The sequence below is a fragment of the Chenopodium album genome, chromosome 23 (assembly GCF_948465745.1).
Source record: "Chenopodium album chromosome 23, dcCheAlbu1.1, whole genome shotgun sequence".
In the NCBI taxonomy this organism is placed as follows: domain Eukaryota; kingdom Viridiplantae; phylum Streptophyta; class Magnoliopsida; order Caryophyllales; family Amaranthaceae; genus Chenopodium; species Chenopodium album.
In genome coordinates this window covers 31,689,934-31,713,710 of record NC_137856.1, presented here as the reverse complement: position 1 = coordinate 31,713,710, position 23,777 = coordinate 31,689,934, and the positions used below count along the sequence as shown (strand labels likewise).

General features: G+C 35.5%; 2 protein-coding genes across 3 annotated transcripts; both read right to left on the bottom strand.

Annotated features, from left to right (window-relative positions):
• Nucleotides 1–2,979: 2,979 nt before the first annotated feature.
• Nucleotides 2,980–5,267, bottom strand: LOC145608815 (protein PSK SIMULATOR 1-like). The gene has a single exon (XM_081664410.1). It carries the CDS (start codon nt 4,970–4,972, stop codon nt 3,224–3,226), a length of 1,749 nt encoding a protein of 582 aa, XP_081520536.1. The 5' UTR covers nt 4,973–5,267; the 3' UTR covers nt 2,980–3,223.
• Nucleotides 5,268–9,122: 3,855 nt separating this feature from the next.
• LOC145606856 (actin-related protein 9-like) lies at nt 9,123–23,777 on the bottom strand. 2 transcript variants are annotated; one of them, XM_081662697.1, is made up of 20 exons: nt 23,656–23,777; nt 23,504–23,576; nt 23,268–23,386; nt 23,083–23,142; nt 22,627–22,689; nt 22,131–22,233; nt 20,561–20,778; nt 20,321–20,441; nt 18,649–18,713; nt 17,457–17,546; nt 16,882–16,932; nt 16,675–16,806; nt 15,708–15,797; nt 13,939–14,009; nt 13,614–13,810; nt 13,488–13,531; nt 13,353–13,402; nt 10,758–10,803; nt 10,563–10,613; nt 9,123–9,770 (listed from the first exon to the last, which is right to left on the bottom strand). In XM_081662697.1, the coding sequence occupies exons 1-20, from the start codon at nt 23,656–23,658 to the stop codon at nt 9,627–9,629; spliced, it is 1,791 nt and encodes a 596-aa protein (XP_081518823.1). In that variant the 5' UTR covers nt 23,659–23,777; the 3' UTR covers nt 9,123–9,626. The 2 variants fall into 2 exon arrangements, with proteins under 2 accessions (XP_081518823.1, XP_081518824.1); XM_081662698.1 differs by having other exon boundaries at nt 9,124–9,770; nt 20,561–20,766.

The window sequence follows — 23,777 nt, the reverse complement described above, 5'->3', positions numbered from 1 at the left end:
ATTTGGTTCTTATTTGGCCTTTCACTTTTATGGGACATCTTTTACTTGTATTCCATTAAAGGTTAACAACGATTCCATAAGCTTTAGTATTTGTAGTATTTTGATCCTTCAACTACTAAGACCCTGTTCTTTTGAGCTTCTAGGCAGAGCAGAGCAAAGCAGAGCAGGGCAGGGCAGAGCAGAGCAGATTGAAGCAGCTATTTTTAAGTACTATTTTTAAGCAGAGCAGAGCAGGGCAGAGCAGAGCAGATTTCAGCAGAGCAGAGCAAAGCAGCTCTAAAGAACGGGGCCTAAGTGTGTCATTTTAGTTCTATAGCCACTAAATCTGACGGTTATCATTAAACATTGGGCTGTTTTGGCAAAGTTTAGAGACTAACCAAAGTTAGGGATCTTGATCAGTTCATATGACATTTACATAATATAAAATTGATAGTTTAGGGACTTAGTGAGGTGGCTAGAATAATACAAACGAGGTAATTATAGAGCAAAGTTTAGGGACAAAATTGCCATTTGTGTTAAGATCAATTGGATGAGCAACAATTCACTTATATTGTGTCAACTTTGTAAACATTGATCTTAATGTAGATGCTAAGTTTTCTTTTTTTTTTTTTTTTTTTTTTCCAGATAAGTTAGGGTACAGTCTGGAGAGAAGATATACCTAAGTTTTGTATTTTTCCTAAAAAAAATAAAAAAAAAAATTTTTAAAAAGTGTCAACTAGCCCCTTTCTTGATTCAACAAAATATCTCTATATTGCATTGATTGAAAAATATTGGTGATAATATAGGCTTTTGGTGTGAGACTAAAGATTGCGAAAGATTTAAGTTTGAACATAGTCAATTTGATGGATTATTTTGACTCAATGAATTCAAGGGATGGTTGCTGATTTAGATCGAGCTAATAGAAAATTCAAGTTTATAGATCATGGATTTCAATTTATATTCACCTGTATGATGTAAATATATCAATTTGTTTATATATTCACCATTTATCCAAACAATTTTACATACAATGTACAATTTTTCTCGTCAAAAAAAAAAATGTACAATTTTCAATTTTTTCCCCTACATATGCCTATTTTGTACACTCCATCCAAAATCTTTTTTTTTTTTTTTTTTCAAAAGGTTCTATTAACAAAAAAGCTTATTACAACCTAAGAAGAGTAAAGAAACTAAGAAAATTACAACACAACCTATCAAACCAAGCACGCAAACAGGAATGGGAATCCAAAATCATTGTTGCTTGTATTAATTGAACAAATTAGTAAATACTACCTCTGCTCTCAAATTCACCTGTTGTTACTCTTCCAGTTAAGAACGTGCAAAAGAGGTTTAAATTATCAATCTACTCCGTACATGAGAATTAGATATGAAATTCACCTATTTTATACTCCGTACGAGTAGAATAGCATAATCTGTCATAATTAGACTCCAAAATCTATCAAATAAATCTACTATCTATTTGACATCCCCCAACTGTGTAAAATATGGTACGTTGGCTACATAAATGTGGTGAAACACCCCAAATTCAGGAAAATACAATTTATGAATACATGTTGTCACTGATGGTTCGTGTTAATGCTTCAGTACCCTGTTAACAACCAGCTTCCAAAGTTAGTTGTAAAAGCAGGTCAAAATATAATTGCACTAATTTACTTGACAAAAATGTCAACACCTAACTCTGCACTTCCTATGTAAGGAGACCCCAAATCATGAAAAATGCTCTCAAATTTTTATTGCAACAAATTGCATACATTCTTTTAAAAACAAAAATATTGACGTTTGTATTAGTATATACATATACTACTCTACCAAACACACTTTTTGACATTTGATTTTGGTATTTTTTTGACGTATGCCAAGTATATGATATGCAGGAAAAATTGTACGTTTTCGAAAATATTTTTATACTAGATATAAACAAGGGCAGGCTCCCTTGGACCCCAAGACCAAAACTCCAGAAAAGCCGATTCATAATTGATTATGCTGAAAACTCAACAATGAGCATAAGTGCAGATTTTGCTTGATCACAACATAGAAATGGAGATAAGTTTATATAAGTGCAAAGTTCATGTTTAACATAGAGTCAAAAGGTGTGGTATTGATAATAAACCAACAAAGTGCAAGTTCATGTTCTTCCCTCCAGCGATCATCGAATCCCTGGTAATACTACAACTACAGGTCATTATGCTCATTAAAATACACTCGTATCAGAACAAAGACAGACAGATAAGATAATTCTATGAATCAGTGGGTTTTATACTATTTTATCCCTATCCATTAGCTTTACAATACAATACACAAAGGTAACATGCTTTCATGTCACAAGTATATTACTATTTTCACAACCACCATCACTAAGAGTTGTGACAAACTGACATTCTGACAATACACAAAAAGACATGGATAATGCATATGGAGCAGGTTTAATATCGTCACTAGAGAAGCGGTTTACTTACTGTGACAATGTTACAAATGACAAAACAACAGGATGCTAGCGATAAGAACGTTTCGTATCAAATACAAGCACTTCATAAAGAATGGGAAAAATCATACCTCTCTTGTATTTGTTGCTTCCTTGTAATGTGCTTTTTTTCCCCAAGTCTGCCTTTTGGGAACTTAAACCTTACACCAAATCTGGATCCGTATCATACAGGGAGTGGGAGTGGGAGCGCTCTTCCATCATTCAAATGCAGTTAGGACTCAGATTGGTGACTCCTAATATATCTCGAACATAGAAGTTGCAGATGTACACAGATTACATAATTTTAACCAGAAGATTAATTATACAACTATCACACAGAAAATGCTTTCTGCCTATACCAACACAATAGCTCAACCATTGACTAACTGTCTATTTACACGAAAAATGGCAAATTGCAAATATATAGCCTTACTAGGGGAGAAGCTAGAAAGATCCATGTACATGTTAATTCCAAAAACCCGTGAGCTTCAATTGGGATAGTTGAAAGAAATCTAGGATAAAATGTGAGAAATTATCATTACTATGTACAAAAGTACATACATAATGTTTGGAAGAAAAAATTACTTCCTTTCTCTAGTGAGAGAAAACTACTTATATGTACTAGTACTAGAGAAGCTGAAGCCGAAGCCAAAGCCAAAGCCAAAGCCAAAACCCTAGCTGCATTGCAACAAAAACAAAGTGATCTGTATCTTTGTATTTGATTAAACCAAGAAAAAACCCTAACTTCATTCACATAACCCATCAATCAAGACAAGAAGCCTGGCATTGCAGTTGCCATTCCATCCAATCACCAAAGTCGAAACTGCTAGCACAATCCAACAGAGCATTTTGCTGATGTTCATAACGGCATATATAATTTAAACCAACAAGAAGGTCACAAATTGCTGCTTCTGTCTTCTCCCTGTCCGCAAAATAAAGGGTCTGAAGCAGAAGAACATTTGTTCTTGAAACAATCTGTTGTTGCTCAAAATTGCGCTCACTTTGCCACCTAATCATATTATGCGCCAAAGGAGCTAGCCATTTCAAGATCTGATCAAGGTTTTCCTTCCAATCATGAGCCAGCGCGCCATCAAATATTGCAAAGTTCTTGAAGTGTGACCTGAGATTTATCTTCAAAGACCTTCTTAAGCTAGCTGGCAACATTTGATACAAATCATCCCTGGCTTCCTCTCCCACTAAATGTGGGTAACGAAGAAGTTTCTCTATAACTATAACGACATTAGCATAGTGCAGAGCAAGAGCAGAGCCTCCAACAGTGGACGGAGAAGCATGAGTGGCCAGCCTACTTTTGGGGCCAAAATGCGAGGCATTCATTGAATCTTGAAGCTGCCCATGTTCCCCATTATAACGAAATCCAGCTTGGGTGCGATTTAAGCAGTCTGGATGCTCCTCCTTCATGCCACCCACAACTTTGAATTCAGAGACAAAGGAATTTTGGTCACTGCAAGAAACCTCATCTTCATCATCATCAACTCTTGAAGCTGAACTGCTGAGACTAAGGCACTCCATGAAGATCCTCCCTGGGCTAGGAGCACAAGGATAAACTAAATCTTGACGATGCAGCATATCTAATTCACTTCTTTTCAAGCTAGATTGAGTCTTGAAACTAGGAGCCTTCTTTTCGAAAGTTTGATTATGCAAAGAACTATTACGGTTCATAACCCTAAGACTGCGGCGACTCTCAAGCTTACCAATGCCCTTGACAACAGGTTGAGGAGGCACTCCTCGAAGCACATCAACATTAGCAAAGGCAACACAAATTCTATCATAAAGGGTGCAAACAGTCCTTGCCAAAAGCTCAACAACCTTATCATAGGTCTGATTCCAAAGAGAAATATCCTTCAAATGCTTAACATCCTGCCTTTGCCAAGACAACTTCTGGTCAAAAGCCCTTCTACTATCAACATTATGATTCAAATGAAACTTGTTGGTAGCAAGCTCCAATTCATTCAAAACCTCCAATTCACCATACAAATTAGCAGTAGCACTCACATACCTCTCCATCTTCCTAATCATAATATCCATATCCTTAACCAAAAACCCCAAATCTTTGACATTAATCCTACCCCCAAGAATGTCCCCATATACATGCTCAAAACCAAGCAAGGCTGGCTCAGTACATCTTTTCCCCAATCTAGAAACAACCTCAGCAACCCTATTCAAATCATCTACTCTCTCAGAATAAGCAAGCTCTAAAAGGTAAGAATCATCACAAGAAACCAATTTCTTAACACCCTCTGATTTAATCAATTCATGCTTCAATTTTGAGATCTCTTCATCAGAGACAGAGTTATGAAGATGGACCAATTTTGACATAACATTAGCAACCTCAAATGACAAGATACCAATATTAGAACAACTACTACTACGGCTACTTTTCTTCTTTCTACTAGTACTATTACTTGTGCTTGTTGGGTGTAAAAGAAGGGAGTTTTTCAGATTGCTACTTACCTGATTCCCCATTCTCAATAACCAAGGCTCTGCAACCATTGCTTTACTGGGGTTCTTCTTGTTCTTCTTCTTCAATTGAAAGATCTCAACTTTTTTCAAAAAAAAAAAAAAAAAAAAAAAAGAAAGGGGAAATTGGGATCAAGGGTGCATTTTAGCAGAAGGGGGTAAGTTAATTAAATTGATTCAGGGACAGAGGAGAGAGAGTAATGAATTGAAGGAGGAGAGAGAAGGTTTTAGCAATGGGGGGAAAGAGGCATTGATTGTAGTTAATTGTTTTTTCTGAAATTCAAAAGACAGAGAAATAGGGTTGAATTAATTTTGTGATTAGAGGGGGGTTAGCTTTTGTATTTGTATCTTAAATGAAATGAAAACCAATTATCTTCTACTGTTTTTGGTTTAGTAGGCAGCAAATTCCAACTCCCACTCACTCCCACCCAAAATAACAAAATATGGTAAATGTAGTTATTGGAGTGGGATGGTCAATGTAGGGTTCTCAATTTGTCAACCACTTTGACCCCACCTGATACCCATTCCATTTTTCCAATTTTACCTACTTTATGTGTGATTTTATGCTTTATACACTACTATCTCCGTTTCAAATTGTTTATAATTAGGAATTTACAAGTCACATTTTATGTCAAATCGTTACAAATAATTTGAAAGGGAGGTAGTAGAGTATTTATTATTAAAGAATTTAATACTTGTAGTATAATAGAGTATGATTGATCATAGATTTTCAAAGTAGAACAATTACTCATTTCGTCCTATAATAATTGACATATTTAGTTTTGATTGTGTTAATTACGTTGGAACAAGGAGTGACGAATATATGAGTGTTCTAATTTTTGAGCTCTAATCATCATCTTTGTTTTGAAAACTGGCTTTTAAGCTCATTTTTCATGAGCAAGCCCTCCAAGGGTACTAGGGTAGGGTAGTGTTTAAAAATTTTCAATCGATTTATTCATTTAAAATATTCTTTCTAATCTCCATTGATGTTTTGCACATAGGGAGGAGAAAAGAAATTGAAGAGAGAGAAAAGAAGGATGGATCATAAAATATAATTTTCATTTGGTTTAATGAAAGAGTGATTTAAGATTGTATGTACTACCTCCGTTACATATTAGTTGCAACTTTGGGCAATATTTGTGAGGGATAAAATATTCCAAAGTTGCAACGAATATGTAACGGAGATAGTATCAATTTTAGGAGGAATAATATATCACCAATCCATTATAATACCAAGTCCTAGGAAATCGTGGCAAATAAGAAGTTTTAGGGAAATTCTCATTTGTACCAATTTAGAATTGTCTTTTTTTTATTGGTACACTATTAATATTTGCTTTCTCGCGAATGCACATGTGGTTGATGTTTCTTACCAACCATGACTGACACTGTTAATAATTAGCAAATGACAGCAGATTAAGTTAACTAATCAAGGAAAGGACTATACTACCCCTTTTATACATTCAATGTCTCGAATTGCGTGTAACAAATTATTCTGTTAATATTTCGGGGTCATTGTAGTCTTTAAGAAAATTTGAGCTTGAAATTGTAGTAAAAAAGAAATGCGTAAATGCCTAGTTTTATGTGTCAAGTATTGTCTCGCTTTGCATGTTGTTATTATTTTGCATCCCAAAACTTTATAGAATGTTTCGCTTTGAGCCCCTTAACCATTGAGAGATCTTATGAGTAGGAAAAATTCAAGGCAACCATGAATTGAATAAGATACATCGATCCATTAAGGTTCAAATTTTGCAATGATCTAGAGATTGTTAACTCACATATGGTATTGACATGTGGAATTTGCAATTTTTGAACAACATGCACATACAATATTAAACCCTAGAATTATGTTAATTGTCGTCCTCGAATAACACATAAAATCTAAATTATTAAACCCTAAGATTATGTGTAATCGTTGTCCTTGGATACACATAATTTTGGGCATTGAACATTGGGCTTGGGCGTGGTACGTTATCAGTCAATTATGTATTAGGCTTACGAGTAATAAGGTTTTATATGTATAACTCCCTTTGTCCCCACATAATAGACTAAGGGCTTGTTCTCATTGAGTGAAATGAGCTGAACTGATTAAAGCTAAACCGAACTGAAATGAATATTTTATAAGAGAAGGAAATTAAGAGCTGAATTGAGCTGAATTGAAAATAATCGTATGAGAACAAGCCCTAAGTCTAGGGCTTCGGAATTTTGGATGAGCTGTGGCTAGTTTCAAGTAGAGAAACGTTGAATGCTTTGGTGTATTACCTTATTCCGTTGAATAAGCGAGTATTCTCTATACTGTAGCTGTGGCATTTAGCCTGGAGTATTCCTTTACCAGTAACTCAAACACAAATCAGTGTTTTCAATCTAATCCAACAGTAAACAAATATTAATAACAACCAAACTTTGAAAACACCGAATATTATTACCACTTTTGTTTTATTGATTCCAAACATTCAAATCTATACAATCTTAATCTATCACAAACTAAGCAAACCCTATTTTCTTTCTAATTCAAAAATTAAAAAAAAAAAAAACAATCAAAATCTACAAGAACCAAAAGGAGCAAGCGAAGAAGGAGCGGAATCATAGCAAAAGGGTGCGGCAGGATGCTGCCACTTCTTGAAAACAACCGGTTTAGTTTGATCAGCCCTAGACGACGTCGTTTGGGTAGCGGAAGAATCAATCTCAACGGCTCGATTAATCGACGGTGGGGATGACGCCAGAGGGGACAACAGTGGAATCGCAACGTTCCAATCGGTTGGACGGTGCACTTGAATGGAGGCTGGGGCTCGACGTTGTAGTCGGCTTGATTGACGTCGGCGGTTGGATGAAGTATCCGCCATTAAATACTTGTAAGAGATTGGTTTGTTATTGGGTTTGTGTTTGTGGAGAATACTGACTTATCACCCAAAATGAGAGGAGTGAGAGAGAAAGGGTTATAAATATTGTTGACTATATAGACCCCACTAGCATGTGGTCTACACGTTTCTACCTCCAACTCATCTACAGTACTCATATTACGTCGACTCTGACTGTGTCTCAACCCTCATGGTTGTTTTGATCAGATAATTACCGGTTAGACACTTTGAGAATGTAAAGGAAAGGTAAAGGATTTCGTCCTCAAAGTGTCTCTAGTGAGACTTGAAATATAAATCTCAAGGTTAAAAGGTGCAATCCTTACTACAAAACCAGGCTTAGGTTGATTACATAAAAATTACAAATTTGATACAGATATTTCACAAAGCTTTAGGAAATTTATAGATTGAGCACGGTTATATTTTATACTTTCAATATTAAGTAGATATGTATAAATGTATAATGGCTAGTAGTTAGGGTTACCAAGTAAAAAGTGTTACGATTATTATAAGACGAATTTTAAAAAAAAAAGTATAATGATTATTACGAAAACGAAAGGACTTTTATTGATTGTTATGCTTTGGAATCAACTTTACTTCGTTGAAGACTAAGGGCCTGTTCTCATTGACTGAACTTAGCTGAACTGAACTGAGCTGAACTCAGCTGAACTGAACTGAACTGAACTGAAATGAATATTTTATAAGAGAAGGAAATTAGGAGCTGAACTGAACTGAACTGAATTGAATTGAGCTGAACTGAGCTGAACTGAACTGAATTTCAACGTAAGAGAACAGGCCCTAACATACCCATACTTCCAACGCATCATCAACACTTCCAATACAGCTTTGGAGTTTTTTGAAATTCAGATTAAATCAATCAAAAAGACAAAAACACATCATCTTCCATGATATTATCCCCCTCTTTAAGGATTCAAATTGAGCTTCCCCTTGGATTTCTTTGAAAACTCCAAGGAAACCATCATAAGACCCAGAAAAACAATACACTAATAATTAACCACAACCCACACAAATACTGTAGAAAAAGAGCTCAGAGATAATTAAATAAGAACGATCAAGATTTGAACTTGATCATTCCGAATGCCAGTAGACAAACACTCTGATCATCTTACAGAGCTCAAACAAAAGAGTTAAATTTGTAGAAAGAAACTACTAAGGATGGAAATTCAAACTCGCCAAAGACCTCACATCTGTATTTACTCATCAAAATTCATAGTTTTAATCTAGAATTGAGCTTATAAATGAAGTACAGACACTGAATCTCAGTACATCAGGAATGAAACAAAAGCCATGAATTTGTTTTGCAACACAATATATCTATTTAAAGACGTTAAAAGGGAATCCAAATTATTGAAAGTCATTAAAATATTTGGCTGACCATAAGTAACAATTTCTTAGAAGTATTTTTTTTTTTTTAAAAAAAAACATTGTCTCCATATAGTTCTAAATTTCTAATTCTTGGAACAAAAAGTGGAGAACTCTGGCCATAATATAATCAACTGATCCAAGACACTCCTACTATGACATGAAATTTCCCGATACAGGTAATTTCAGAACATTATGAAAAAAAATAACCTTTTTGCAAAAAATACCACTTATAGGGTATCAGACCACTGCCTTAAAAAAAAAAAAGGGTATCAGATTATCAGGCAAGCAACACTATACTATTTTCCCCATTCAACACTACACACCAGTTTCATGCTTATGGCACTCAACCATTACAATTGCCATGTGCTAACTGATGTTTTAGAGGGCGGCTAAACAAATCCGGCCACTTAATATACTACCTCTAGCGTGTTTTCATGCAGGGAAACCACTCAGGAATTCATATAGCACATAGGCTGAGCTTGTATATAATAAGAATCTTTGTACTTTCTGTTACTCCCAATATACAAGCCCCCACGGATCCAATCTTCACGGTGTATCCATGCCTCACGGCTAAAATCAAGAATGGCGAGAATCTGTTGTGCAGAGAAAGTTGTTAGGAACCACAGGTACCAGTTAAACTCCTAAGACTAATGTTTCGAAGAAGTTTAGGGGGGGTGACTGTGCTAATACAATATTCGCTAGCACCAATGAAATTGTTGTGGAAAAAGGCCCTAATGCAAAAAAGTGATTCCTCTAGGTACACAAAAATTATCAGACAGGAACATGTCATGCAGTTGGAACAAAATACTGCCTCTGAATTGTATTTTGGCTTAAATGATTTGTTTGGACAGCAAAGAAGGAAAGGAAGGGGTGGAAAAAGGGTGAAGGGGAGAGATGAGAAAGGTAGGGGAAAGGCGAGCTCCATTTTAAAAGTCTCCAATTCTGGAGAAATAATGCATGTTTAAGAGAGGGAAAATAGATCCCTCCCTCTCCTTCCCCCAATCTGAGTGTCCGGTTTGGATTTGGTGAGGTAGGGTCGAGTTGGGTCATTTTTAAGGCTAAGTCATGCTAAATTATTGAGTCCACACGATTCAAAATCTAAATCGGACATTTTTCGGGGTCAATTTCGGATCGAGCCGGGTTGGGTATGGTTTTGACACCTCTAGGAGGCATCTCCTACTTCATTGCATATTTTCCCTTATGCATTACATTTGATAACTACAAACATACTAAACTACCCATAATACCCCTCCCCTAAGTCGGTTCTGAATCCATTAAGGTTTATTGTGATTGTAAGTGCCATTTGGCTTACTATCAATGATCATCTTCCTTTTTTACTAAAAAAAAAATAAAGAAAAAAAAAAACCGTACAAGCCCTTACTTACCACTCCACCTTTCCATGAAACATAGGTTGGATTATTTCTTGACTGCAGAACCTACACATATATAATTTGTTTAATTGACTTTATCAATGACATATTGACATTCATACAGAGGATTAGAGTCTTAAAGAGCCTTGGGCCTTGGTAAATCCAGAGTATATAATTATGAACAAAGGAGAAGTGAATATATGCACAAACCTCAACTGTGTCAATTGCTTCATTTGGTGGGATTGCATGCAAGACCCTGCAAGTAATAAAGGAGGAATTTCAAAAAAAGGAACAAATACTTCAGAAACAATCTAGTCATGTAGTATAAAATTCCGTTTTGAATAGTGCTAAACCAATAAGCTGCAGCCTGAGTGGCAGAACAGGGATTTCCAACAGGGTTGCAAATTAAGGTTACGTTGCAATTTCTATACTTTATAAGTCTACCTTTATTTTTCTTGTAACTTCTCTATCCAATTGTGGGAATAGAAACAGTAAAAATAAAAAATTATATCTATAAAAAAAAAATTAACAAATTCCTTTTCCCATTTTCCTGAATTTAGTCCTTATCAAAAACAGAGCGACAGTTTGCTCATCAACAGCTCATGGTCTCCCTCCAAGCAAGAGACTCATCTCCTCCAATGAGAAAAGAGAGAATGATCATCCAAGAGAAACCTATGATGATCTTGACTAAAAAGGACAGCATGAGAAAAGAGGGAATCATATTCCCAATAAAATAATATGGAATGGATATGGGAACCCCATACCTTGCTAAATTTGTCTAATTTATAACTAAAATGGATTTTATTAAGTTAGGGCTTGAATCCAGGGTGGGAATGCATTTATAATCTTAGGGTGTGAAGAGGTATGACCGTATGAGATTGTAGGGGACTTGAACGGGAGTAAAAGAATACTGATACGGGGTGTCATGACAATAAAAAATTGCCAACCAAACATTGGAAATTTTGAGATGGATTCTACTCCATTCAAATATAATCTTATGTTCCTCATTTCTAAAGTGCTAACTCTTCACTCATTAGCTTCCATTTACCAGAACCATTTGCTAATACACACTTCATGTCATCATGTGTACTAGGGTTGTGCAAGTATCCCGGTACCCAGTTCTTGAATCGGAACCGATTTAAACCTAGCAGGTCCAGTTCCAGACAGGACCCGGTCCAACTGTTCTGGTCCAGTTCCAAAATTTAGGACCGCGTTTGAACCGGTTCCAACTACGATTCTGAAATTGTGGAGCCTGATTAAGCTGCTATTTTTTAGTAGAGTACAGATTTTTTAAGGTCCAAAAATTAGGCCCAAATCTAATAAAGTGTCAAAAATCCTAATGTTTCTTGTCTTACTCCTTTAGCCTCACTATCACTCTCTCTCTCTCTCTCAACCCTCAAACCGTCATTATATCTAGCTCCACCCTCAAATCGTCAATCTCTCTTCACCTAACCCCCAAAGGTATCACCCTAACCCCCAAACTATTTTTAACCCAACCAACTTAAGTACCAATAAGACCACCAAATACACCCCACCACCACCTCAACATCACCAAAATTGTCCCACTCACTGTCAGACCTACCCCAACCACCACCAGAACCAACCCTTCCAACAACACCCTTCACCAAACCCCTCCTAACCAGCCACCTTCTAAAACACCCAAACCTCCACCCAACCTCTTAAAGACTAAAACCACCAACCATCTCCGAAAGCCTACCCCACCCACAAAAACCGCCCTCCCTTGTACCTAATCCACCAGAAACCACCCTCCCACCACCACCAACCCACCAGGAAACCACCGCAACCACCTAAAAAAAACTAATTTCACTGAAAACCATCCCATGAACACCAAAAACAACTCTAATTATTTGAAAATCACAACACTTACCCTAAAACCAACCCCAAACATCAAGAAATTCCACAAAAAAAAAAGTACAACTAAAAGAGAAGTTAGGAACTTAGGATACAGAGAGAGAAAAGGGTGTTGGCATCACCGGGGGTTGGGCGGCGGCATCTTTGTCGCCCACAGAATGGGGGAGGAGCACCGGCAGCATAGGGAAGTGAAATGGCAGTGGAGGGGAGGGGTGGTGCCGTGGTGGTGGTTGTTGATGAAACTATGGAAAAGAAGGGTGGTAGTAGTACTTGTATGTTTCCCTTTCTTTTTATAAAAAAAAAACAAATAACTTAAGAGAAATGAGGGTTTTGTTTTCCTTTCTTCCTCTTTTTCTTTCTTTATGCCATCCCCTTTGAGAACCAAACGGCCCCTAAAGATAATCAGCTCCCTAAACCATCCATGATCCCCGTTCCCCTCACAAAATCAAAACAACCACACAAAACATGAGTTTATGTGTAGTAGCTAAGGCGTCCTAAAAATCCTAATCAATCAATTATTAAAAAAAAAAAAGCCACGTTAGAACATGACACTCACATGACTTTCCAGGCAAACTTACACTTTAGCAATTATGACTAGTGCTTTTCGATTTAATAAAGATGTGACATTAGAAAAGAGCTTCTAACACCGTAACAGCTGGCATGTAGCGTTCTGAATATGGCAGGAATTGAGTTCTTTTTTTAACGTAAGCAACTGAGTCATTTAACTAACAATTAATTACCAAAGTATGTTTTATGGCATAGCGAAGTATACTGTCAAAAACATTATTGAGCGATGTTATTAGGAAGTGGTCCCAAAAGGGTTTTCTATCAACAGTTTTTGCTGACAAGTTGCCTCAAGCCAGTTCTTAAAAGCTGCTGGTGAGAATAATCATACTGAGCAGTCCATACGTCAAACCATAAAGGAAAATTTACCTGTCTTCCACAGCAGCAATGAGACCATTAGTCATAGATGCACCACCACCCTAAAAGAAACAGCACTTTAGCTTCTCCAAGCATCAAAATGTATTTAGAAAGATACTACTAATTGCTTATTTCTGGGGTGCTCACCAGTTGTATGCTACAGAACAATTTTCTCTGAAGATCTATTCGCCCTGCCAAATCCAAAACTTTTAATTAAACATCGTATCATAGTGAAAAACATGAACATTCACTCATGGAATCCTTTAGCTTTACCAGTTGAGAGTATGCTTTTTGTGATGGCTTCAGCAAGGCCAAGGTTTTCTTCTTTCTTATGCTTGTTAGTAAAAACAGTATAACCGTCCCACATAGAAAATCCTGCATTGAAGCCAGGATACAAGTCTGACCCATCTGGTTTCTTTGGGTAATCCACATTTGAAGTATCTTCCAACATATCCTCATAATCATGGAACCTGGCAAAGTAGAATCTATACATGTTACAGTGATGAGTACATGTGAGGACAGAACTTTATCATATAGGTGCGACAAGATTAACAAGCTCCTTGTAGTCATATATGATGCTCAAAGGAGATGCTCTCACCACGTACGGGGCGGTGGAAGGTATACTTCTGGGACCAAAAGCTTGGGATAGAACAAGCCCATAGGAGGTACCTAATTCAAGAAAGTGAAAAAGGTTAAGAACTCTGCACATGTTTTAATTGAAAAGTTGAGATTTAGAGACTAGGATTTTTTTTGTGGGGATCCACAGAGGTATGTTGAAGCTTGAAGGTGATTAGGTGCTACACAAACAGTCTACTGAAACCAATAATGTTAAAAGGTCAAATTAACACTAGCAAGCATACAACAGATGTTCTAGTAGTCATTTAGCTACAGTTTTAACATTAGAGTAAAGATAAGATTAAAATATTCAGATATGTGAAAGATTTTCTAAGATGGTTAGATAACCAACGAGAAATGCGGAGACTCCAGAAATCAAGAGTGGTGAATGTCAGGATAAAACATCATAGCAAAAAAACTATAAACGAATAAATAACACATATTAACATGTTGTTTATTTATGGAAATATTCCAATACTACTTATTACTACCTGTAAAAGCTAGAGGTAGTATTTAAAACAAATAAAAATAAAAAAAAAATAAAAAGAACACGCCCAAAGGCCAAGAGCATTAAGATAGACACTATCATCAATATCACCTGTCAAACAAGGTCGTAAAGGTATTAATACATTGGCAGTTTGGTACAATGCATGTCTAGTAGTTTAATAGCTACCACAAAAGAAACACTAATGTGTTTTGTATAGAAATTTTTTTTTGACAATCTTTAAAAATGGAAACAAAAAAAAAAAAAAAAAAAAAAAAAAAAAAAAAAGATACTCATTATGGGACTAACATAATATTCATTTGCACCTCTATACAGCTCTCTTATCCTCTCATTGGCTTATTGATTAAACCGCCAAAAACCCTCAACACTACCTAGAAATTTACAAATAGATATAGAGGAAAGGTGAGGAGGGTTTAAATCATAGTTCTTATCTCTCTTTCTTGCAACAAACCTTTTTTACTAAGCAACTAAATTGTACTACCAACAACTAACAAATAAATTTATTACCATTACAAAGATTAGGGATGTAGGGGATTAAATTTGAACTCAACCTCAACCATTTTATGAAATTTGATGAACTTTTGACAAGGTAATAGCATTAGTCTTTGGTAGTTTATCATCAGATTTATCTTCCTATAATATATTGGTAGTTCCCTTTTCGTAAAAAAAAAAATAGCATTAGTCTTTGGTAAAGTCCTTAATTAATTAGTTAATAGATCTTTTCAAAGTTCCCAAAGTGATAATATCATCACCTTGGCTTGTCACTAAAATTGTACACTTCCTCCGTTATTTGTTTTATTATAATTGCAACCTTAGTAAAAGTGGCTATGAGCTCTCTCTTTTCTACACGAGCTACAAAAATATGCATTCCCCCACAGGTACCAATCATAATTAATGACTGAAAATATTATCTCCTCAGCTTGTCACTAAAATTGTACAATAAGTTACTTCCTTCGTCATTTTTTTAATATAAATGCAATGAAGTTGCAAATTAATTGCAACACAAGTAAATGTGGCTATGAGCTCTCTCTTTTCTACATGGACTCTAAAAATATGCATTCCCACACATGTAGCAATAATAAGAAAATGAAAATTGTAGAACACGGAAAGATTATTATAGACTCATAGTAAATGAAATTGTCGCAATGACTTTTCATCAAGGATCCCAAACTATAAGGGAAACCGTGGAGACTTGAAACACAGGTTATCTAATAGGAAGCGAAACAGCTATCATTAGAAAAACTTACATTAAGAGCTGTTAGCCTTGTCTTATGAGCTCCAACTGAAGTGCCATCTTCATACGAGTGAACTACGACAACAGCATCAGTGTCACCCTCCTGTATACGTAATTAAATTTAATGAGCCTGTCATGTTCACTCAAATAATACAAATCTAAAGATGTTTATTACTTTAAACTCTCTAGGCCCAGAACACGTTAAAAGCAAGCACTCCAGAATTTACAGGACACAAGAGTTGTACATAGAGATGGGGATACCCCTCTATACCAATCAAGAGCTACAGCAAATAGAATCCAGATGTATATCTGAAGCAGTAGGGAAAATCAACAAGCTAACTGAATTTCTAGAAAACTAGCTACTACACTAGTTGCATCATCATGAGAAACACCCACTGTAATGGACTGAGTTCGGTCACCCAGTGATTTCAGATTTTAAACAGCAAATTAATAAAGGTGAAAGCTTTAAATTGATTAATAATAGTAAAAGGGTTACAAACGATAATTTAATAGCTTAAGGCTATCAATCTTCGAAAGTGAGTTTAGCTCACAACTCTCCAAAATGGCTTTAGGCCATAACTCTCTAAAGGGTTCATACCAAATTTCTGCCTATCTATTTCCTTCCCTTCCCTCTTTATTTATACTAAGGACTATTAACCCTAATAAACTCATGAAACTAGAAGACCTATACTACCCCTCCAAGTTAGTCTATTACACCCACCTAAGAAGGCTAATGATTCATCCAAATCACCTCACCCAATATTAGCTGAATTAAGAAGAATCTAACATTTTGGTTATTATTTCAAAGCAACATTTTAAATAAAGAAGTAGCATGCACCAAAATAAATGTTTTAAGTTTTTTTTACATAACTTCTCTTCTTATGTATCAAAGAGGAATTTATAATCAAAATACTCAACATACTCTAAATCATATTTATTTAACTAGACAAGCAAGAAAAATCTCATTTATAAACAATCACCTTAATTTGACAGTAGGACTCTTTTAGTCGATTAAGCATTAACAGGTCAATAGGTTTTGCCACTGCATCAGTTCGAATTGGTGGCCAAGTTTGGTGATGACGTTGGGTCCACAGCAGACATCTTGATATATCCTGAACAAAACACAAAATTCTTAGCTGCTTAAATCAACAATACAGATGTATTTGTATAAAGGAATTGCACCACACCTCTCCTCCAAAAGATAACGTAATTCCAGTCGCGGGTAGTGCAACTCCATCCTGGTGATTCATGCCCACATGAGTAGTTGATTTGGATCGCAATATAAAGAAATGCATTTCAAAAATACACCTCCTCTTACAATACAATAAGAAACATCATTAGGATTAATCCATCTTTAAAGCCTCTGGTACTTCAGTAAATACAAAATCTACAATTAAACTCAAGGCCTTGATGACCTACAATTGGAGCAGGTGATGAAGAGCAATATTTGAACTAAATCTTTATTTACACAGTTTCCCGCAAGAAATCTTCACTCGCATAATGACCTACAATTGGAGCAGGTGATGAAGAGCAATACTTGAACTAAATCTTTATATACACAGTTTCCCGCAACAAATCTTCACTTGCATATTGATTAACCCCAATCATTGCTCTACATTCCACTACTGACCATTTTTAGATCACAGTAAAATGTTACATTATGTTTTCACTATACGAAACGTCTTGGAATGAGACAATTACCAGTGGTGAGTCTATTGACACACACACACACACACACACACAGGGAGAAAGAGAGACATACCTCAACACAAATGACTGAAGTGACTTGGGCACCAATATTCACAACACATGCTGTTGATAACCCATTCCCAATTACAGTAGCAAGAGCTTCCTGAAGAATCGTTACAGATGCTTACTATTTGCCAATCACCAATAATTTATTAATCAGACAAAACCAACAATTGACATGATGACATCAGAATTAAGATAAAAGTAACATGGACCATGATATATTTCCACATGCAAGCAAAAAGCCACATGTAAATGTGTTAAAAAGGACCATGTATGAGCACAAAGATAAGCAGTGGAAAATTTGTTCACTGCAAAGAATATTATACAGACAATTAGATAGGTTATTTCAAAAAAATAATAGTAATTAAAAAAAAAAAAAATATTATAAAAAAAAATAAATAAAAAATAAAACAAGAAATATAGAGGATAAAGGTTAGGGGACTTCTTGACAGCAAGCAAGTTAATATTAGGAGTGACCTCGAAATCTAGTTGTTTGGTTAAGTAGTCACCTATATCTTCAAGTACAAACCGACAGCAATACCAATATGTATTCAAAAATCGCTTCTAAATTCACTACAACATACAATATGGCTTCAAAAGTTTAAACAATATCATTTCTAAGGGTAATGGATATTTGAGTTGATTGTTTGCTCAAATTCATGGTGTAAAACTATGGCATCATCATTTAGATCCAGCCATATTATAAAGGATCTTCAATAGAACGAACCAAAATCGTCCAGTTAAATATGGGGTGTTTTAATTTCAAACCACTCCTGTGATTGTGGCCAAAACCATATTTTCAAACCATGCTTCCATTACTAATGCAAGTGAAGAAAAATGAAAGTTTGGTTTTATCTCATTGTGTTTCATTCAATAAGGATTATATTAATTTCCAATACCAAATGGCAGCAAGGCCTCTACTCTCCGTTATATGTGAGCTTACCAAATCCCCAAACTCTAACTTAGCTCACAACAAGATTAAGAATGTGGTTCAAAAGGACAAAAAATCCTCGTTGGTTCACTACAAATATCTAATAGAACATACCTAAGGCTGAACAAAAATAATGACATGTGAGCATATTTACAAAGCTTAAGGTTTATACAACGCTAGATTTTTGAAAGAGCTATATTAAGAAATTACGCATGGCAGATTTGCAACATCATAAAAATGAAAAAACACCAAAGTTTGTGCATTTTCTAACCTGGTGAATAACCGCTACACCAAAGCGCAGATCTCCCAATACTATGGACAGCAACTCTTTTATTTCTGGTCATGAAAACAATAGCAATGGAGTATATCATCAGGTCCAGCATGCCCTGAAGGTCATAAATGATTCTAGATTTTAAAAAACATGCCTGGAATCTCATAGATATAATCAATCAATCAAAGCCTTAATCCCATAAGTGGGGTCAGCTACATGAACCAAAAGTGATTATTCCGTGTAGTCATCGAATCTCATAGATATAATGTAGCAGCAAAACTTCGTGATAAAGAGGAGATGAGAATGATCTTAAGTCTGAGCTTGTCATCGTAATCATCTATTTCATGTAATTGATCATCAAAGTAATAAAAATGACAAAATAGTCATCATGGACCTAAAGCAGGATATACATATACATGGGTGAATTGGTGTTAGGCTCACTAAGGTTAACGTGACACCAACCCAGCACATCAAAGGATCTAACTTCCAGTAAGATAATTTAGTCAATAAATCATAAAGAACATCCACGGCGTTTCAGCAGCTTATATACTCTAAAAGTAAAACACTAGTTATGGCCACATATCTCAGCCTTAAATTCAGGAAATTTAATTAATACCTTCTGAACCTATTGACAAGGACTCATGCATGTATAGCCAGAGATGCAGAAATAGTAATGAAGCGAAACTCCTGCTACATGCATTAGAAACCAATGCAGTCCATCAGGTTTATCATGACAAGTACAAAACAAAGGGTTTCCCTAAAAATCCAGCAATACTAATTTGCTTGTCTCCTTTGTGCTAACAAGGTCAACAAGAGAAGAATAAGAAGAGATCCTGTAGGCTACTTTTTCTGATTCTACTTTAAAGTAACTCAAACAAGGTCAACTGAAGATTGAAGAAGAATAAGAATTTTCCAAGAAGTTTTTTTTTTTTTTTTTTTTTTTTTTGTTAATATAAGCCAAGGCCACAACAAGCCATGATCTATGCTCTACTCAGACACAGATACAAGTGTCGAGTATGGGTACATATCCCAGGATCAGACACATCAAGGTTGGAAATTTCAGACATTGGGGGGGGGGGGGGGGGGGGACTATCCTAAGATTGGACATGGGTGCGAGGACATGGCATTTATGTTTTTAGGCTAACTTATTGCTAATTCTTTCAAATAATGTTTTCGAAAGATGCCGGAGGGGGGATAGGACATGGCATAAATGGAATATACATACAGCCATTTAAGGATGACATGATTGCTAATTCTTGTTACTGGAAGCCTCTGCATGAGCACATATGGCACATAGTCTTTTACTCTTCTTTTACTTCCTTTTATTGTGTGGTTTAAGATGATTTAAGTGTCTGGTTTAAATGAAGAGTTAAATTAAAATAGCCATAATCTATATGACGTTGCTATCTGACACAGCACACTTTGATATTTTTTTTTATAGGCCTGATTTCAGCCAGCATACAGCAGTGAGATCATGCGACATTTAGCATAGCAAGCAATGACTGAATTTTTTATAAGAGGGAGGAACACTTATTGTTTACAAAGTAAAAGGGCAAGAGCCACATGTTCAAAGAAAACAAAATAACAGAGAGGCCAAATTGTGACATATTAACTCCCATGAAAAGAACATTGATTGATAAAAGAAAAACAAAAAGAGCTATATAACTTGTACCTCGATTATCAAAAGTTTCTGGCACAACAAGAACAGCAGAATATGCAGTTCTTTGATTTAAGGGAATATGCAGTTTCTCAGTCAAGATCCACTCCCAAATAGCACGAAGGTCTTCTACTACCTTCAGACAGTGATAAGAACAAACATAATCTGTTAAGCATTGGTACATATCCCAAGGATGAAGTGGAAACAGAAGGAAAAAAAATGCAAACAGTGTTCAAGCTTAGAAGGAGAGCCTACCTGCTGTGCAGGATAATTTGGAGAAACATTAAAATGACCTCGGCGGATAGGCCTCCTCAAGCAAAACGGCTCACATGGTGAAATTCTTAGTGCTTCTTCACCACATATGAATTCCCTGTATTTTTGTTCACTAACAGAAGCAGTCTCCTTATGTTCATTGTTAAGATCTGACAACTGATGAATGACATCATTGTTGGTTGAAGTTTCTACATGTAGCACTGAAGTGTAAGCCAGGGGGCAAAAAAAGTAGTAAGTAAGACATCCCACATAATTTTGCATTCTTGAGGAAAATATATGGATATGCTTTAATGCAAAATCAAAGTTCTTGAAGTCAGTATATGACAACTCACAGCTCCAAGATAGTGATGAGTATGAAGCCGGGGGTGGTTGAAGTTAGGGATGGTAATTCAATCCGAATTTGATCTAGGTCCAACCCGATCCGGAAAAAAAAGTCCAATCTAAATCCGAGAAATAAACGAGTCCGATTGTAGAAGTCTGGGACTTGGATCCTGCTAGAGGTCTGGCGGACCCAACCCAAGTCCGAATCAGACCCAATATGTATATCTTTATCGCTTGTGCTACATTTAACTTATCCTCCTTTTATCTATAGTACTCCATCTCCTTATCTTTCTCTCTCTAGTAGAATATATCCTAAAACTACCTCTTCTCTAAAACCTCCCCCATTTCTACCCTTCTAATGTTTATATCTCATCAGTTAATCTCTCTCCTCCTGTATCAATTTATATAATCCAAATTTGGTTCTCATGTGTAGCTATGTGTATTCGGTTCAAATATGCATCTCTTCCTTGAGTTATTCTTATCAGTTGTAGATCTAGTTTTGCAGCTTGTAAATAAGCAAAAATGTTGACAAAAACATTGATACTATGCCTATGAATTCAAAGATGTTGACATTTTTAGTTATATGAAAAATAAATCATCATATACGATGTAATGATGTAGAAATTTCGTTTGCAATAATATACGATGTAGAAATTTCGTTTGCAATAATATACGATGTAAAAATCTTTACAAATGGTTTGGATCTAGGTCGAGGTTGGAGGTTGCGGGGTAGAATTAAATTTAAGTTATGATTTTTAGATTTTATCAGCTTATAGCTTATATACAGGCAACGTTAATATGCAATTTATACACTTAATTGACACGTTTGACTTTTTTTCACTATTTATATACTTAGTTTGACTATCTTTTTTAAACAATGTATCAAAAAAAAAAAAAAACAAATTTTTAGCATGAAATATATCATTAAATATATTACAAGCATTTAATTATATAAATCTAGGTCTAATTTGTACATTGGCATGTGTGCCAAGTTTGACTGTTTCAATTACTTGGGAATTGAAGGATTAATAATTTTGGTTGATTAAGAATTATTGTCTACTCGAGAAGACGAGCAATTAAGCTAAGAAAGCAAATCATAGTTGAGTATTAATCCGGGAAAGATTAATAATCTACATATCAAGATTTGCCTTCTTGTTCAAGGAAAACACATCAGACAACGAAGCCCAACAACAAAAGAAAGAATAACATATGAAAAGAATGATAACATTACCTGATGCAGGAAAAAAATCAGGCTTCTTCTCAAAAACATCTGTCCAAGTAAATCCTGGTTCTTTTTTAGAAGTTGTGAGGTTAGATCCATCAAGGCGTGACATCTGCAAAGCAAATATGAACAAAATTTGGAAGGGTAAACAATTTATATGGAACTATTGTAATTATGAGGCGCATGAAACTACCATATCATTTATTAGTTAAAAAAACATGATCTCCTTTCCAAATCACCTAACAAAAGAAGTCCTTACATCATTTGCACACTTCAGAAACAAGTGTGTTAAACATTAAATATCTAAAGAATCAAAACATAAAAATTCAAAAAAGTACAAGCTAGCTATGTACAATAAAACACTTACTGTATAACAGGCTCTGCAATTAGTAAAAGTTTACACTTAACACCTCATGTGCCTCATTGACGACAACAAATCATAAAAGCATAGGATTCCTCCGCAAATATAAAAATTGATTCTAATAAACATGAAATAGCAACACACCTTCCTAGAATATGAATTGGAAACTTCTTCATTCAAGGTTGGGATCTTGAGAAAGGAAGCAATCTGTAAGAATACACCAAAAGTGTTTAATAAAACCAAGCAGAATGCATTAGTATGGAGACCTATCATATGCTCACACATCCCTTTTGAAAATTAAATCCTTACCCTTTAGGTGAGGGAGATAACCGCGAGCACCAAAAGGCAGAAGTGGGAATAGAAAATTTTGTCATAGTATTGCTGACCCCACTTATGGGATCAAGGCTTTGATTGATTGATTGTCGTCAAATATACAAACATAATAATTCAAGCTTTATTGAGGTTGTCATCACTCGTTCTGAACCCTAAGCCATAATTTTCATGATTAAGTCTATTACTATTTTCTTAAGGCTAAAAAAGCTCACACACAACAAATCCCTAAAATGATTAATTTTGTAGAAAGAAAGCAAATGCACTCACAGTGTCGTAAGCTCTCTCACGCTCGACATGTTGTGCCGTAGTAACCTGAGAGTTTAACGCCTGAAAATCAACACCATAAGTCCATAACATACCAACATAGCTCACAAAAATATCTCAAAAAATAAAAATAAAAATAAAAAATGATAGTACAATTGTGTAAATATGTGGATATAAGATATAACAACCTGATCTATGACATTTTTTCTAGGATGTAAATTAGCACCAGTGGTTCGACGAGCAATGCAATGAGGAATGATTAATGGAGCATCCTGAGTACCAAGGCCTATTTTAATATTGGCAGAACCTAATGAAAAAAAACAATGTAATTCCTAATTTCAGCAAATTCAGGTGCAAAATCCAAAAAAAAAAAAACAAATTGTTTAAAGTTGATGGAGAAATTAGGGTTTAGTAAGAAAAAAACCTGGGTTTATGATGACTAAATTAGCACCTCGTTCAGCAACAAATTGAGAAGGAACAACCGTTTTTAGGTAATCCTGCAAAAATGAAATTTAGAATTAGAAGCAATTTGAAATGTTGGTGTCGCAGAGACAGGTAGAGAGAAGCAAGGTTTACCATGTTGATGGATAGTGGAGAATTTCAGGATTCCAGTGTTGTTTTGAATTAATAGCAGATGACACGCCTGGAACAGCAGTTTCCCGATCAAGAGAACCACCGATGTCCGGGGTAACTCTTTT